The sequence below is a fragment of the Chinchilla lanigera genome, unplaced genomic scaffold (assembly GCF_000276665.1).
Source record: "Chinchilla lanigera isolate Chin_1 unplaced genomic scaffold, ChiLan1.0 scaffold00054, whole genome shotgun sequence".
In the NCBI taxonomy this organism is placed as follows: domain Eukaryota; kingdom Metazoa; phylum Chordata; class Mammalia; order Rodentia; family Chinchillidae; genus Chinchilla; species Chinchilla lanigera.
The window spans coordinates 2340635-2354313 of NW_004955455.1; the positions used below are offsets into that span (position 1 = coordinate 2340635).

At 52.9% G+C, this 13679-nt stretch overlaps 1 protein-coding gene across 1 annotated transcript in view; it reads right to left on the reverse strand.

The window, feature by feature from the left end:
* The window catches only part of Ttc28 (tetratricopeptide repeat domain 28), a 641970-nt gene that overhangs the window by 18345 nt on the left and 609946 nt on the right, over nt 1–13679 (reverse strand). Inside the window, exons 16-18 of the mRNA XM_013520304.1 lie at nt 12270–12414; nt 2555–2734; nt 789–1509 (exon numbers count right to left, since the gene is read on the reverse strand). Of these exons, the coding sequence (XP_013375758.1) occupies nt 789–1509; nt 2555–2734; nt 12270–12414 (1046 nt within the window). The remainder of the gene's footprint in view (nt 1–788; nt 1510–2554; nt 2735–12269; nt 12415–13679) is intronic.

Below are 13679 nucleotides of genomic sequence, written 5' to 3' on the forward strand. Positions count from 1 at the left end.
CTTCTGCTTGGTCCCAGAGCATCCTGGGGCTACAGGACGTTGTAGACTGGAGGACCAGGAACTGTGTGGACAATGAGAGGCCAGGGGGGCCATGGCTGGGAAAGGAGGGTCTCCTGCCTGCTGAGGGCTGGAGTGGGCACATTTCCAATGTGGAGTCCGGGGAAGGCAGGTGGCTGCATGGAGCTGAGAGCAGCTCTTCACCCCAGCTGTCAACTTCCACCCCTGCTGCCCGCACATGTTACAGGACCTTCTCCTTCCATCCCCGATGCCCTGCGAGCACTCTGGGCAGCTACTGAGCACTCACTGTGTGTTTTCCAGAACTTGCAGTGCCTTGTGTTTCACAAGACAGTTCAGTCTATAGCTTACAGCTCCTCCTTGCTGCAGTCAGGCTGGTACCATCTGCGCCCCTCAACATCTTGTTGTGGTACCACTGAGCTTCAGAGAGGGTAAGGAATCTATCTTAGATCACACAGCCACAGTGCAGAGCTATCACCATCCTAATCCTCAGCCAAATCAAGGGCCCTTCCTACCAACATGGGGTTTCAAAGGAGGGTGCCATGAAATGGGCCACTCAGTTTCTGACACAGTTCTGTATTCAGACTCTGATGGCAAATGTCTGCTGCTCCCTGGCCTCAGAGCAGCCTTGCTACCATAGTAGGCACCACCATCTGGCCGAGTGTAAGGGTGTCGGCACATGGCTCCCCTCCCCCACCCTCCCCCTGCAGAATGAAGTGGGGAGCTGTGGGTGTGACCCCAAGGCTCGCCTGCAAGGCTGTGTAGCATCCTACCTGCCCAGTTGGAGGGGTGCGAGAAGGCCTTGCTGCTCTGCACCACCTTCATGGCCTCTCCCAGGGCAGCACTGGCCTTCAGGCCATTCAGCAGGGACGAGTAGAAGGCGTGGATGAACATCTTGGAAGCTGCCACTGGCATTGGCCACAGAGACACAAGGACACACTGTGCACCAGCAGCCAGGAAGGCCCGTGTCAGAGCCACCACACCGTCAGCGGTGACCCTGCTGTTGGCCTCCTGGGAGGAGCCAAGTACCACAAGCTTCACGGGTAGTCGCAGGTCCAGGAGGTCAGCGGCTGTGAGCAGCAGCTCCCGCAGAGGCGGGCAGTCTGAGATGCTCTCGCCATCACTGGCGTCATCCTGTACCCGCAGGGACTCAGGTATTGTGTAGGGGTGGCCGAAGGAGCTCTTGCTGCTGGAAGGGTTGCCATCCACACTGGGTGTAAGGACCAAGGCCGATAATTTCCAGGAGATATGGGTGGCAAAGTGGACACACTCAGCCTGGGTCAGGGCACTCATGACCCTCTCCTTGGTGGCCACACTGCCCACCAAAGGCTGGCAGCCCAGCAGCTCAGACACCATATAGGCCTCCTCCTCAGCCGATGGCATGGGGCCCCACAGCCACCTGTCCATCACTGCTGATGGGAGCTTGGGGTTGCCGATGACAGCTGCCATGGACGTAGAGCTGGAGTACGTGGGTGGGCTCTTCCTCAGGTGACTCTGTAGGGGAGGGTGCACAGATGGGTCACCGTTAGAAAGGGTGGCCAGATGTCTCAGAAGCACCTGTTTCCCAATAACCTCATTCACCCTAATTTTTCAACCTCTTCTTGACACAGATGCCTGACTTAACAGAGATTCACACCTGCTGTGATGTGCTCTTGAGAATAACAAGGGCAGGGCAGGAGAAGGGACCCTTCCTGTGGGTCATCCTGAGACGACTGGGGAGGAGACACTGCAGGGACAGGCATGAGATGACCCTGGCTCTCCTGTTCAGACCCCTTTTGATGTCCTACAGGAGAACTGACCAGCTCCTGACCAGGGGCTCAGAGAGGGACTGTTAAAACGATGAGAGTGAGTCTTAGGGAAGATGGGCCAAATTAGAAGCTCTATGGACTGAAAAGAGGATCACTGCACCTTACATGCTGCTAAATAATGTGACTGAATTATAAAATCAGGAGAAAGCCCAAACAAAGCTCAAAATTTTCCTTCACAGTAACTCTTGGCACATTTTGTGAAACACCCAGTTTCAAGTTATTTCAAAGTAACTTTGGAAGCTCTGATTGGTGCCACCTTCAACTAGGTAAGAGAAATGCCAGGCCTGTAGGGAAATGGGCCTCTTCCAAAGTCACTGGATGAGGTGGCGAACAGTCGTTTACTGTTGCCATCCAACTAGACGCTTTCTGCAGGCAGACACCTCTGGCTCTGCAGCAGCACTGTGAAGAGGCGGCTGGCCGCTGGGTGGCACGTGCCAAGGAAGACCAGCTCACGTCGCATCTGGGGTTCACAGCCAGCCATGAAAATATAGAACTGGAGAATCCTTTCTTTTACTTTGATATATTTCTGCTCATGAGAAAATATACAATTCAGCTACAAAGACAGTCAAAATTAAGATCTTCAAAAAGCCATGAGCCAGAAACCGACCCCAGGTGAACCTGCCAACGACCAAGTTCAACAAAGGGGCCAACAAGGACCTGTGGGGCCCCCTGCGCCCAGGGCTTGAGGTCTCAGTTCCCCCGGGAGACAGCCCCAGGGCTCTGCACATTACCTTGGAGTATGGGCCAAGCGAGCGGATGGCAGGCACGGCGATGAGGGTGAAGCGTTCATACAGGTACTCGTTGGAGGAGCTGCCCTTCAGGAGGGCAAAGGGGATGAGGTAGAGCTCCCCCTCCAGAACCAAGACCAGTTGCCGGTGCCGGCCCACAGGGCCGCTGGAGTGCATCAGGCCCTGCGGAGCAAGCATAACAAGCTGACCCACAGGGCAGGGGCCTCGGGATGCCCCTGGAACCCAACAAAGGATACCAGAATGACCAGGCAGGTCCAAAGCTGCAGGGACAGTGGGGCATGGGAACTGCTGGGGCATTACTGAGAGATGTGCCTGCCCCAGGCCTAGCTAGGTGGGCACCGTGGGGGCTTCTTCTGCCTGGCAGGACAGGAGGTCAGAGGACAGTTTCTTGAAGCAGATGACCTGGACAGGTGGCAGATGAGTGTCACTAGCCATGAAGGAGGTGGCCTATAACAAGGGTAGACCCCAATAGATCCCGATGCTTCTGGTGGTGTCATGGTGCACCACAGTATATGAGGCGGGGAATGTGTTGTGCACAGACCTTGAGAGCAGGCACAACCCTCTCAAAACAGGCAGCCAGGACTCAGCACTCAGAGGGATGAGACTAGAAACTCAGAGGAGAGACGGTTCAGGGGACAAGGATGGCATCTCCTGGAGAAGGGCCAGGGCCTGGGGCCTGGATCTTTGTGACCTGTGCTCCTCTCTGAGGAGAGAGACAGACACCTATTCATGCCATTTCTCTCCGGGCACATTCCTTTCCAAAAAGGCTAGTGATGGAGACTGAGGTCTGGGAATGTGAAAAGGAGGAGGGGGGATCTGTGAGAACTGAATCCGCCCAGCTCAGGCAGTGCTGGCATGAGATGCAGCCACTGCCCAGCAGCTGGAAGGGAGGGGATGGGGGTGCAGACAAGCCACAAGCCTTCTCCTCCCCTCACCCATTCCACCAAGGCAGGACTGACAAGCTGTGCCCCCAGGAAGCAAACATGCTTGCCTGACGCAGCTGCCCTGCTGCCCTGGGCACTTGGCTGAGGGTGGCAGAAGCACTCAGCTAACCCAAAATGACACATGCCTGGTGGGACATCCAGGATACACAAACCCCCATGACTTTTAAAAAATTCTAGCTACACTGAAAGAGAGTAGAAATTAAAATTACTAGGCCAGGTTTGTTTTCAGAGCACTTTCCCTGAAAAAGCTAAAGGAATTTCTGTGACTACAGGAAAGGAACACCAGGCTGCATCACAGTGGACCCAGTGCTGTCCATGGGTGGTTCTCGGTTTGCACAGGGAGTGAGCAGAGCTGTAGGCACCTTGGCCCATGTGCACCTTGCATCGTGCCCAAGGCTTCTGGTTGGATCTGCAGGGGCCTCTGGAGTCCCTCTGGAAGGCAGTGCTACCATGCTGGTTAGTGTGCCAGGGAGCTTGGGCAGCAGGCCTCAGTGGCAGAGCTGAAAGAGCTATGCCTTTGGTGGTGTGGTCAGCAGCTGTGATGGTGACAAATACTTCCCACTCCAAAGAGCTATGGTGCAGATATGTGGGCAATGTGGTATGTGGGGGGGTGGTTGTCAGCCACCTGCCACATGTAAAAGTGGCCCGCTCTTGGCTGTCACAGATGCCACTGACAAGGCTTTAACAAGGTGGCAGCCCCAGGTCTGCAGATCCTCCCTGAGCTCCTGATTACCCAGGCCCACACCCCAGGCAGGATTGGTCAGATGTCATGCCACAGGCCACTGGCCTCCCGTGGACACATACCCCTTGTGGACAAGTCCCTGGTCATGACAGCACCTGTCCGGGGGAACCAAAAACAGACAGTGGAAGGCTGGGTAACAGTTATGGCTTGTATCTAGATGTCCCAGCAAAGCCTCATGCATTCATAGGTGGGGCTTTTTGGAGCTGGCTGGATCTAGGGTGTATGATACTGGAATTAAGGGTGTGTGGTACTAAATTAGTTCACTGATTGAAATCAGCGGAGTTCTGGGTGTGACTGAATGGATTTACTGAAAACAGAAGTCCCAGCCTGGGAGTGGATGGATGAGATAAAAGATGGAAGGCAGGCTGCTGCTTGCTGCTTTGCTGCCTCCTGTCTGCCTTGCCATAGCCTGTTTCTCCTTTTTGATGCCCTCTGCTGTGCTACCTTGCCTTGGGGACAGCTGATTATGGACTGAAACCTCTAAAAATGTTAGTAGAACTAAACCTTTCCTCCTTTAACTTTGGGTGTTGGGTATTTTGTCTCAGCAACAAGAAAATAGGACATATTTTGGTACCAGGAGTGAGGTCATTGTTGTGACTCTAGCTGATCATAAGGTTCAGAACTCTTTGGAATTGGCTTAAGGGAAGAGTTTGGAGAGGCCAACTGACAAAGCAGACTTGGAATTGTGTAAGCCGAACCTGATGGGAGATTCTAGAAGACTAGAATGTTGATTACCAAGCTAAAGAGGTTTTAATTGGGGAGAAGATCTCCACTGGCAGTTGGACTCCAGATCATGTATTTACGTTCTGGTTAAAAATTTGTCTGCAATTTGCTCATGTCCAGAGATTTTTCATGAGACTGAGATTAAGGGCAGCAGACTAATCAATCTTGTAGAAAAAATTTCAAGCGAGTCTAATGTTGAGGCAGTGGCACGGCTACTGTTGGGGTCTTTTAGCCAGCTGCACCTTGAGAATCAAGAGCAAACAGCCCAGCAGAGTTATTCAAAATGTTTTATTTTAGTCAGGAAGGAAGCTCCATATAAAGTTGCAGACTACAGATGGAGCAGGGGAGAACTTGGTTGCTGAAAAGGAATAAGACAATAGAAAAGATGGCCTGAAGACATCACAAGAACCAGTAGTACTTCAGCTTTTGCAGCTTCAAAGTTGAAAAGGTTTGTTTGAGAGGAGACTTTGTTTGAGAAGACAGCCCTAGAACACCATGTTCCAGAATGACCTAGATAATTTGTTCCTAGGGTTTGGGTTTACAGTGCTCAGCAATCCAGGCCCTCAACCCCCACAGCCAAGACAGAAGAAATCCTGGCTACTGCTATAGCTGGCAACAGATCTTTACATCATTCATGTACTGCTAGCTTTATGTGCATGCAGACTGCAAAAGTTGTAAGATCAGGAAGGCTTCCACCTAGACTTCAGAAGACCTGGGAGGCTTGGCAGTGTGGCTCTGAGAGGCCAGTTTGTGAAGCTGTCAGTGTGAAGCTGAAGGCACAGTGGAGACCCCAGAAGATTGGAGAAGCCAGAAATGTGAATCATCTAAGGAAAACTTCAGGGAGTGAGCAAAGCCAGCTCAAGAGAGAAGACATGGGAGCTACAGTCACTGGGAGTGCTACAGGGGCAGAGCCACCCAAGGTCTTTGGAGTTCACATCTTGCCACACATTGCACCAGATGCTGGACATGGAACTATAGGACTTAATGTTGGCCCTGCTGGATTCTGATTTTGTGTTGGTCCTATTCCTTTCTATCTCCCTATTTGTACCTTTTGTAATGGAAATGTCTAGCTTGTACCAGTGTATGTTGGACATACTTAACTTTCTTTTTGTTTGTACAGGGACTCACAGTTGAGTTTGCCTGAAATCTCAAGAGATGTGGGACTCAGACTTTTCAGCAATGCTGAAACTGTTACGATTTTGGCAACTCTTAGTGATAGGCTAAATGCCTTTTGCATAAAGAGATGTGCATCCATCTTTTGGGGACCAGGGGAGGAATGTTATGGCTTGTATCTAGATGTTCCCTGCAAAGCCTCATGCACTCCTAGGTGGCACTATTCAGAGCTGGCTGGATCTAGGGTGTGTGATACTAGGATTAAGGGTGTGCGGTTCTAAATTAGTCCACTGATTGGAATTAGCATAGTTTTAGGTGCAGCTGAATGGATTTATTGAAGATAGACTCATCCCAACTATGTGTGGCACCACCCAAAAGGCTTGTAGCCTGTATGGAATATAAAGGGACCAAAAGAAGGCGGGCTTGCTGCTGCTGCTGCTGCTGCTGCTGCTGCTGCTGCTGCTGCTGCTTCTTGCTGCTTTCTGCCTGCTATGCCATGGACTGTTTCTCCTCTGGAATGCCCTTCTGCCATGCCACACTGTCTTGGAAACATCTGATTATGGACTGAAATGTCTATAAACAGTGAGCCAAAATAAACCTCTCCTTTAACTTATGGGTATCAGATATTTTATTCCAGCAACAAGGAAGTAACTAAGATACCATCCATGGGCCCAAAAGGCCACCCTCTGTTACCTGAGTCTTGGCCTGGTGATCACCTTCCCACAGCCAGCTCCATAAGGAAACCAGGGAACCATATAACCTGATGCTCTAGCAGGCTCCAGCCAGCAGGTGGCACTCCCATGCAGGCAGGCTCTTGCCTGGTAGCCGATCACTGCCCACCCAGAGTCCTTGTGGCTTAAGAAACGTGGTCTGTGAACATCATTAAAGTTCAAAGGATGAGTGGCCCTAGGTGAACTACCCCTCACCTTGGGGATTCACTCATCTTCATGGGGCACCCACACTCGTGGTTTTGGTCATGCTGACAGTTTGTGAGTAATTGTCTACATTTTTCCTCCTCCTAATCGCATGTGGAAATGCTGGTTGTCCTTGGGTGATGTCTGTCCTCATTTGAATATCTCTACAGATGTCTCAATCAGAAATCAATTAGACGGCAGGTGGTGGGGCTGTTGTCTCCAGGGGCTTGTCCTCCACTCCAGACTCCAGAGCCTATCTGACTGATTCTTTGGAGAGAACCTCCCTGGCAATCTCCAAGCCCCTGGAGTGTTCAGCCTCCTTCCCCTCTGAGGCAAACTATTCATCAAGCTACTTGGTTTGCAGGGGCACTTAACAAACAAACACTACACTTCGGAAGTCTACTATCACAGTCCAGCTACAGCCAAGCTCTCCTGTGGCCCAACACTCACCAGAGCCATAGCCCTGGCTGTGCTCTCAGGTGAGAGCCTCAGGCAATGTCCCTGAGCTCCCTAGTTTAGGACAGCCGTTCCACAATCTAAGTGGCCCAGACATCAAGCTTTTAAGGACATTTCTCTGGTCTTGTTTGCAAGCAGAGGTGGATACATAGTATTCTTCTTTCTGGCCAGTCATTAATTTATGCTCCCTGTCCTATAACCTTCCCTTAAACCAAATTAAATAAAATTAAATGGCAAACAGGGTTTAAATAAATGAAAATAAAGATAAAGGTGACAGAGCCATTGTAACTAGAACAAGTCCAAATTCCAGGATTCTGAAAGGTCCCCAGACCTGGGTCTTTGAAGACTGACTTGACCAAACCAGGGGATTTCCTGTTCTCCTGCAGTGTTGACGCCTGCAGTCCTGGTTTAAGCAGCCCTGACTTTAGACAAAGCCCATCTGCAGTCTAAGGCAGGATTTGGCTGAGAATGGATAAGCCGCTTTGCCCGAAGCAGCCCCGAGGGCCTCATCACACAGTGCTGTTGGAGGGGTCAGGAGCAGAGCTCTGAGGCACACTCGAAATTCCACGTTCACATGTGGTCCTGCGTATTTGGGTGGTGGGGACGGGATTGGTCTCATCTGTCCTTTCTCAACCAGTGGGCAAGACTAGGTCCAAGGCACAGATTGCTATCCTTCAGTCTAATCTGATGGAAAAAACAGCGCTGCAGACACAGACAAATCCCAGTCCCGCTCACAAGGAACACTTCAACTTTCCTCAGTGACATGTCCCTCCCTTGTGAATCAGATAGGATTTGACTTAATGTTTGATGATGGCTCATGTGCAGATGTAGCTGGGCCCTCCTCAAGGATAAGTGGACATGCTCACCCCATCCTGACAGCAAAGGACAGCACAGTTCCAGGAAAGAGCCATGACAGTGCTTCCCTTAAGCCAAATTAAATCAAAAGCTGGTGCAAGGCCTAGGGTGAAATATTATCTATTCTACTTTCCATACTGTCTGACTTAGTCCCTTATCCATAGGACCGCGACTAAACAAAGGCAGTTGTTCAAATAATTATATGCCCCATGTGAAGAGGCTAATCGTTTTAGTCTTGAAGTGTCAGTGAATCATAATCATGGACTTTCGGTTTTGATTTGTAGCCTCATTTGAAAAGGGGAGGTCTGTCTGGCAGGTCTGTCTGGCAGCTGACAGCACAAGGCTCCTGGGCTGGTTGATGGTGGTGTGTCGCCCTCTAGTGGGCTCCAGAGTACACAGGCGGCTCACAGGAAGAAGTAGGAGAATGAGTCTGGCCTCCCTTTCTTGCGCAGCCAGAGGAGGAATCATCCAGGCACCTGCCACAGCTCCACCAAATTCCAGGGCTGGCCTGACACCAGTGCACACCCTCAGCTGCTTCTCTAGGTTTAGGTGAGCCTGGGACACATCAGTAAGTATTTGCTAAATAAATAGGTGAAAGTAGGGGTAGAGCGGACCTCTAATGAGACTCCAACTTCTCAGAGAAATCTTTTTACTGAAACAAAACGGATGCTTTTTTATTTATATTTAGAAACTTTTATTCCAGGTATGGTGGTGCACATCTGTAATCCCAGAACTCAAGAGGGTGAAGTAGGAGGATTGCTGCACATTCAAGGCAAGCCTAACCTACAAAATGAGTTCAAAACCAGCCTGAATTACATAGTGAGACCCTGCTTCACAAAACCAAAAAAATATATTGAGTTTATTTGGTTTGGTTTGGTTTGGTTTGACTTGGGGTTTGGGTGTTTTGTTTTGTTTTGTTTTGTTTTTGAGACAAGGTCTTGCTATTTAGTTCAGCCTGGTCATGAACTCACCACATAGTCCAGACTGGCCTTGAATGCACAGCAATCCTCCTCCCTCAGCCTCTTCAGTGCTGCAGTTACAGGCATGCACCCCCAAACCTGGCTATATTTAGTTATTTATTCTGAGACAAGGTCTCCCTTTGTTGTCCAGGCTGGCTCTGGACTCCTGGGCTCAAGCGATCTTCCCGCCTCAACCCCCCACTGCAATAGATCACTTTAGTTAGTCAAGAAATGGCTCTTGCTCTGGTAATTTACCTTCATGGCTTTAAGAACGTTCTACTCTGTCTCATTTGAAGCAAGCAAACTCCTTCGCTGTGTCTAAACACCTGGTTCACAAAAAATGAGTACCTTTAAATATCAGGAATTAGAGATATGCCTTTGACTCAGAGCGCTGTGGGCATGAGCACGGGCCCTCACCTGCATTTAGACAAGCAGCCATTCCCCAGGGTGGATGTGCAGGTAACCCTGGAAGCTGAAGGGAGTCGCCACGCACCTGGAGGCTGGGACTTTCCCCTACCCAGTAAGCTCTCTAAAGCACTGTTCTGATCAATGTTCTACCTTGGCCGGGGCTTGAGTCCATAAATTCCCCCTCCCAACACCCCCAGGGGACATCAGGATGTCCAGAGATGGGTTGCCACTGGCCTGTTAGCACAGTTTTATTCTGTGAGTCACAAGGGAAAGCCCTTGGGGAGAAAGCCTGGGAAGCCTGGGAAGGACAGGGAAACAGCCAGTGCTGATTTCGTCCTCTCGGTGAATCCCCTTCAGGGGCCACTGGTACTGTGTCCACTTCTCTCCCAGGCGGAGACCCTGAGAGCCCTGAGGTTGCTCTCAGCTTCCACTACTGCTTTCCCTCCAGTGTACGGGGCCCCGGTCAGTCTCACTACCATGCCGTAGCCACATCCACTGGGCCATGATCACGCTCCACAACCACCCAGTACCCGGGGCTGCACCGGCTTGTGGGTATAAGCAGACCTGGACTTTCTGCTGCCTAGCTCACAGTCAGTGGCGTAAGAAGCCAGGTAACTCATTTCATCCTTAGGTCTTCTGCTTTCTGTGCCGACCTAGGCCACCTACCCCTCCATCAACCTCACCGAGTGTCCCTGTATACCACGCCCTGTACCAGCTGCTGGGGAGAGATGGAGGACATCCTTGCCTTCGGGAAGTGTGGCTGAGTCACAGGGCAGAGAATGAGAGGCTTGCAGAGAGCCAAGTCCTGAGTCCAGCCAACTGCCAAGTGCCACAAGATGTCCCAGTATGCAGGGCGAGGAGGGCGGGGTGCAGGGCACCAGAAAGGCTGCAGAGGCCACACTTGAGCTGGACCAGGGAGGGGGTGGAGCCTGCCAGCTCCACTTCTCTAACCAGGACAGTCGAGGCCAGCCTCCCTCTGCCCCCTGCCGCCTCACCCACCACCTCAACATTTGGGGGCAGTAACAGGACCTGAATGCAAAGGGTCTCAAGAGGCCCAAGTGAGTGAATGGAGTTGATACCTCTCAGGACCAGATCCTGAGGGCACCGCGGACCTCAGGGCAAGCAGGAGGGCATGTGGGTGCAAGTTGCGCCAGTGGTGTGCAGGACAGCTGGAAAGACAGCTAAGGGGTTAGGTGCATTTCTCTTCCTCCGAGGTGTGGCATAAATCAGGGCAAGTTCCTGAGAACTGGAAAGGTCTCAGCAGTTATGGTCCCCTCATTAAAGGAGGTTCAGAGGGTGAGGATGCTGAGGAGGGAAGGGTGGCAGAGCGCACGCCTCAGCATCACATCCGGAAGTGGTGCTGCAGGTCAGAAGGAACGGCAGTGGCTCAGTGCTTGAGGAGGTGCTTTTGGTACAGTAGCCACCCAGTACCAGGTGACAGTCGCTGCGGCCACCCAGCACGCTCTGCACATTAATCCCACCCCGGTGCTAACCTGGCTTGGCAACATGGTCCTCATTCTCCAAGGAGAAAGCGACCAAGGAGGGGACAGAGCTTGGGCAAGGTAAGGGCCAGGAAAGGGCCAGTGCCAGAGGCCACTCCAACTGCCGGCTCCCAGGGCTCTGTTTTCATGCATCTGGCGTCTCCAGCAAGGCAAAGCCATAGGGCACTGGGGATAGAGCGGCCATCTCTCAGTCGTGAGGCCAGCTGACACGTGACCTTGGGAGGCTAAGCAGAGACAGGTATAGGCACTTCCTGGGGACAAAGGAACCCTTAAGAAGGGGTAGTTTCCTGAGGGGCACCTCTCTCTGCACCCACACCTGGTCGTGGCCGCCATGAAGGGACCACACCCGCTGCACCCAAGGCAGGCTCTCCTGACAGTCGGTCCCACAGGAGGACACCTGTCAGCTCACCATTCTGATCCACGTGAGTCCCGCCCAAACAGCTCTGTCTGAATTAAAAGGTGATGCACATGGACCCTGAAGGGTGAAGCAAGAGGCCCCCCAGGGCCGCCTCTGCCAGGGTGTCTCCTGCTGCACTGCAGAGCAGGTGGTGACTCCTGATCCTGGCTGAGGCCAAGGGAAGGAGCAAGGTGGGACACTTCTCTGAGGCCTGTTCTCACCAGAAAGCCCAGCCCTGGCTCCCAGTGGTTCAGGTCAGATTCCAGAATGTGAGGCAGGGAGGTGGGAGACATTTGTCCCCTGCAGGTTGGCCAGGGCATGAAGAAGGACCACGCGACCCTGGCTGCATTCCGCTGGGGTATGGCCCTGCCTGAACCTCACGGAGCTGCAGGCCAGCAAGGGCGAACCATGTTGATAAGGATACCACGGCCGCACTTACTCAGCTTATGTGGAATGGACTAGAATTTGAACCCAGATCTGCCAACCCCTGTTTGGGGCCTCGGCCACCGACAAGCAGCCAAGCGAGAAGATGCACGCACTGGAGCATTCACGTGTGACCAAGGAGGCACGCAGTCTGGTCGTGTCGGGAGCCCGTTTTTGTATCTTGAGGGGGATACACGGTGCACTGACCAGTAAACAATGTGACTTGACACCAGGGAGCCTCGTGCCCCGGGAGGCTCTTACCCCTTCCATGGGTGCGATGAGCAGGTCGTACAGAGCGCGGAGCGGGGGCTTGGCGAAGGAGCTCTGCCTCCGGGGGAGAGACGAGGTCCCGTCCTTGATGGGTGACATGGTGTTACTGAACAAGCTCGTCATGCTCTGGCAGCTCCTGGAGAGAAGGGGCAAGAGATGAGCCAGGCCCAGGCGGCAGGCGGGGTCGCAGTGGCTCTGCCAGCCTCCCTCCTGGCCTCCCTCCCAGCTTCAGCTACCCTCTCCCTTCCAGGTGATTTTCACACCCGTCCAACACCAGGGGCCAGGCCAGCTGCACACAATAGCTTCTGTTTCTGTGGGGGTTTCTGCATTATCAAGTGTCCCAAAGTGCTGCTCAGAGGATTTAATTATATCCTGTGCGATGCGATTGTATGCAGGCAAACGTGAGGACCATGAGGAATCAGCAGTGCCACCAGGCGCCACCAGGCGCCACCAGGCCGACATGGGCAGCGCCCCACTGCCAATTAACTTTCCATGCAGGGGCCACAGGCAGGACAAAGAACATGTTGGCTCCACCGTGAACTTAGACCAGTCCCTGAGCACCCGCCCCAGCCCTGCCACGGCACGGCGCTGCGGCCTCGCGGGGGGTTGCTGGGAGCTGCGGAGCGGGCAGTGCCTGCGGAAGGGCTTGTTCAAGTGTGACTGTAGGTTTGGTTCCGTTCTAGCGTCTCCAAGCACCGGCGTTCCGTTGTCTCCAGACACTTCGTACCCCAAGTGTCACACTCTGAACAGAGGAGGAGGGCACACACTGATGGGCTTAGGAAATGTTTCCCAAGGATCAGCTGTCTGCCAGGCACTGCTACAGCCTCAGGGGGCCTACAGAGGACAGGGCACATGGGCGAGCAGGAGAGGAGCAGTGTCCCCAACACAGACAGGGCTTCCTGAAGCACCCCCTCAGAACCTGCCGCCGCCTGGCCCGTGTGGCCTCGCACAGCCATCTGGTGGCATTCTCTGCATACCTACCGGGTAGCCAGTGACCTGTCAGCCTTGATCCAGGCACTGCTTTACAGTTCCTGCTACCTTTGCAGGGCCCTTCAGCACAGGGACCATGACGTATGACAGATGCACCACTGGTTTTCAGCAAGTACTCTGGCTGCCGGTGGTGACAGCAACTCGGCTATTGCTCAAGAACAAACCACAGGTGGCGCTCCTCCTGAGCCAGGCCAGGATCTGCGACATTCCAGGAGATAGTACAGAAGATGCATCTGTGTTGTGTTGCCCAGGTTTGGCTTCCAGCCTGCCCCTCCTCTCCCCACCTGAGTTCTAAGATCATATCAAACTAAGCTCTAAGTACCCGCTGACCCCCACCCCCACTGCCTGCTCCCCAAAAAGCAGAGCTGAGCGGCAGGGTACGGCAGCCCAGGGAGCTGCTCATGTCTGTCC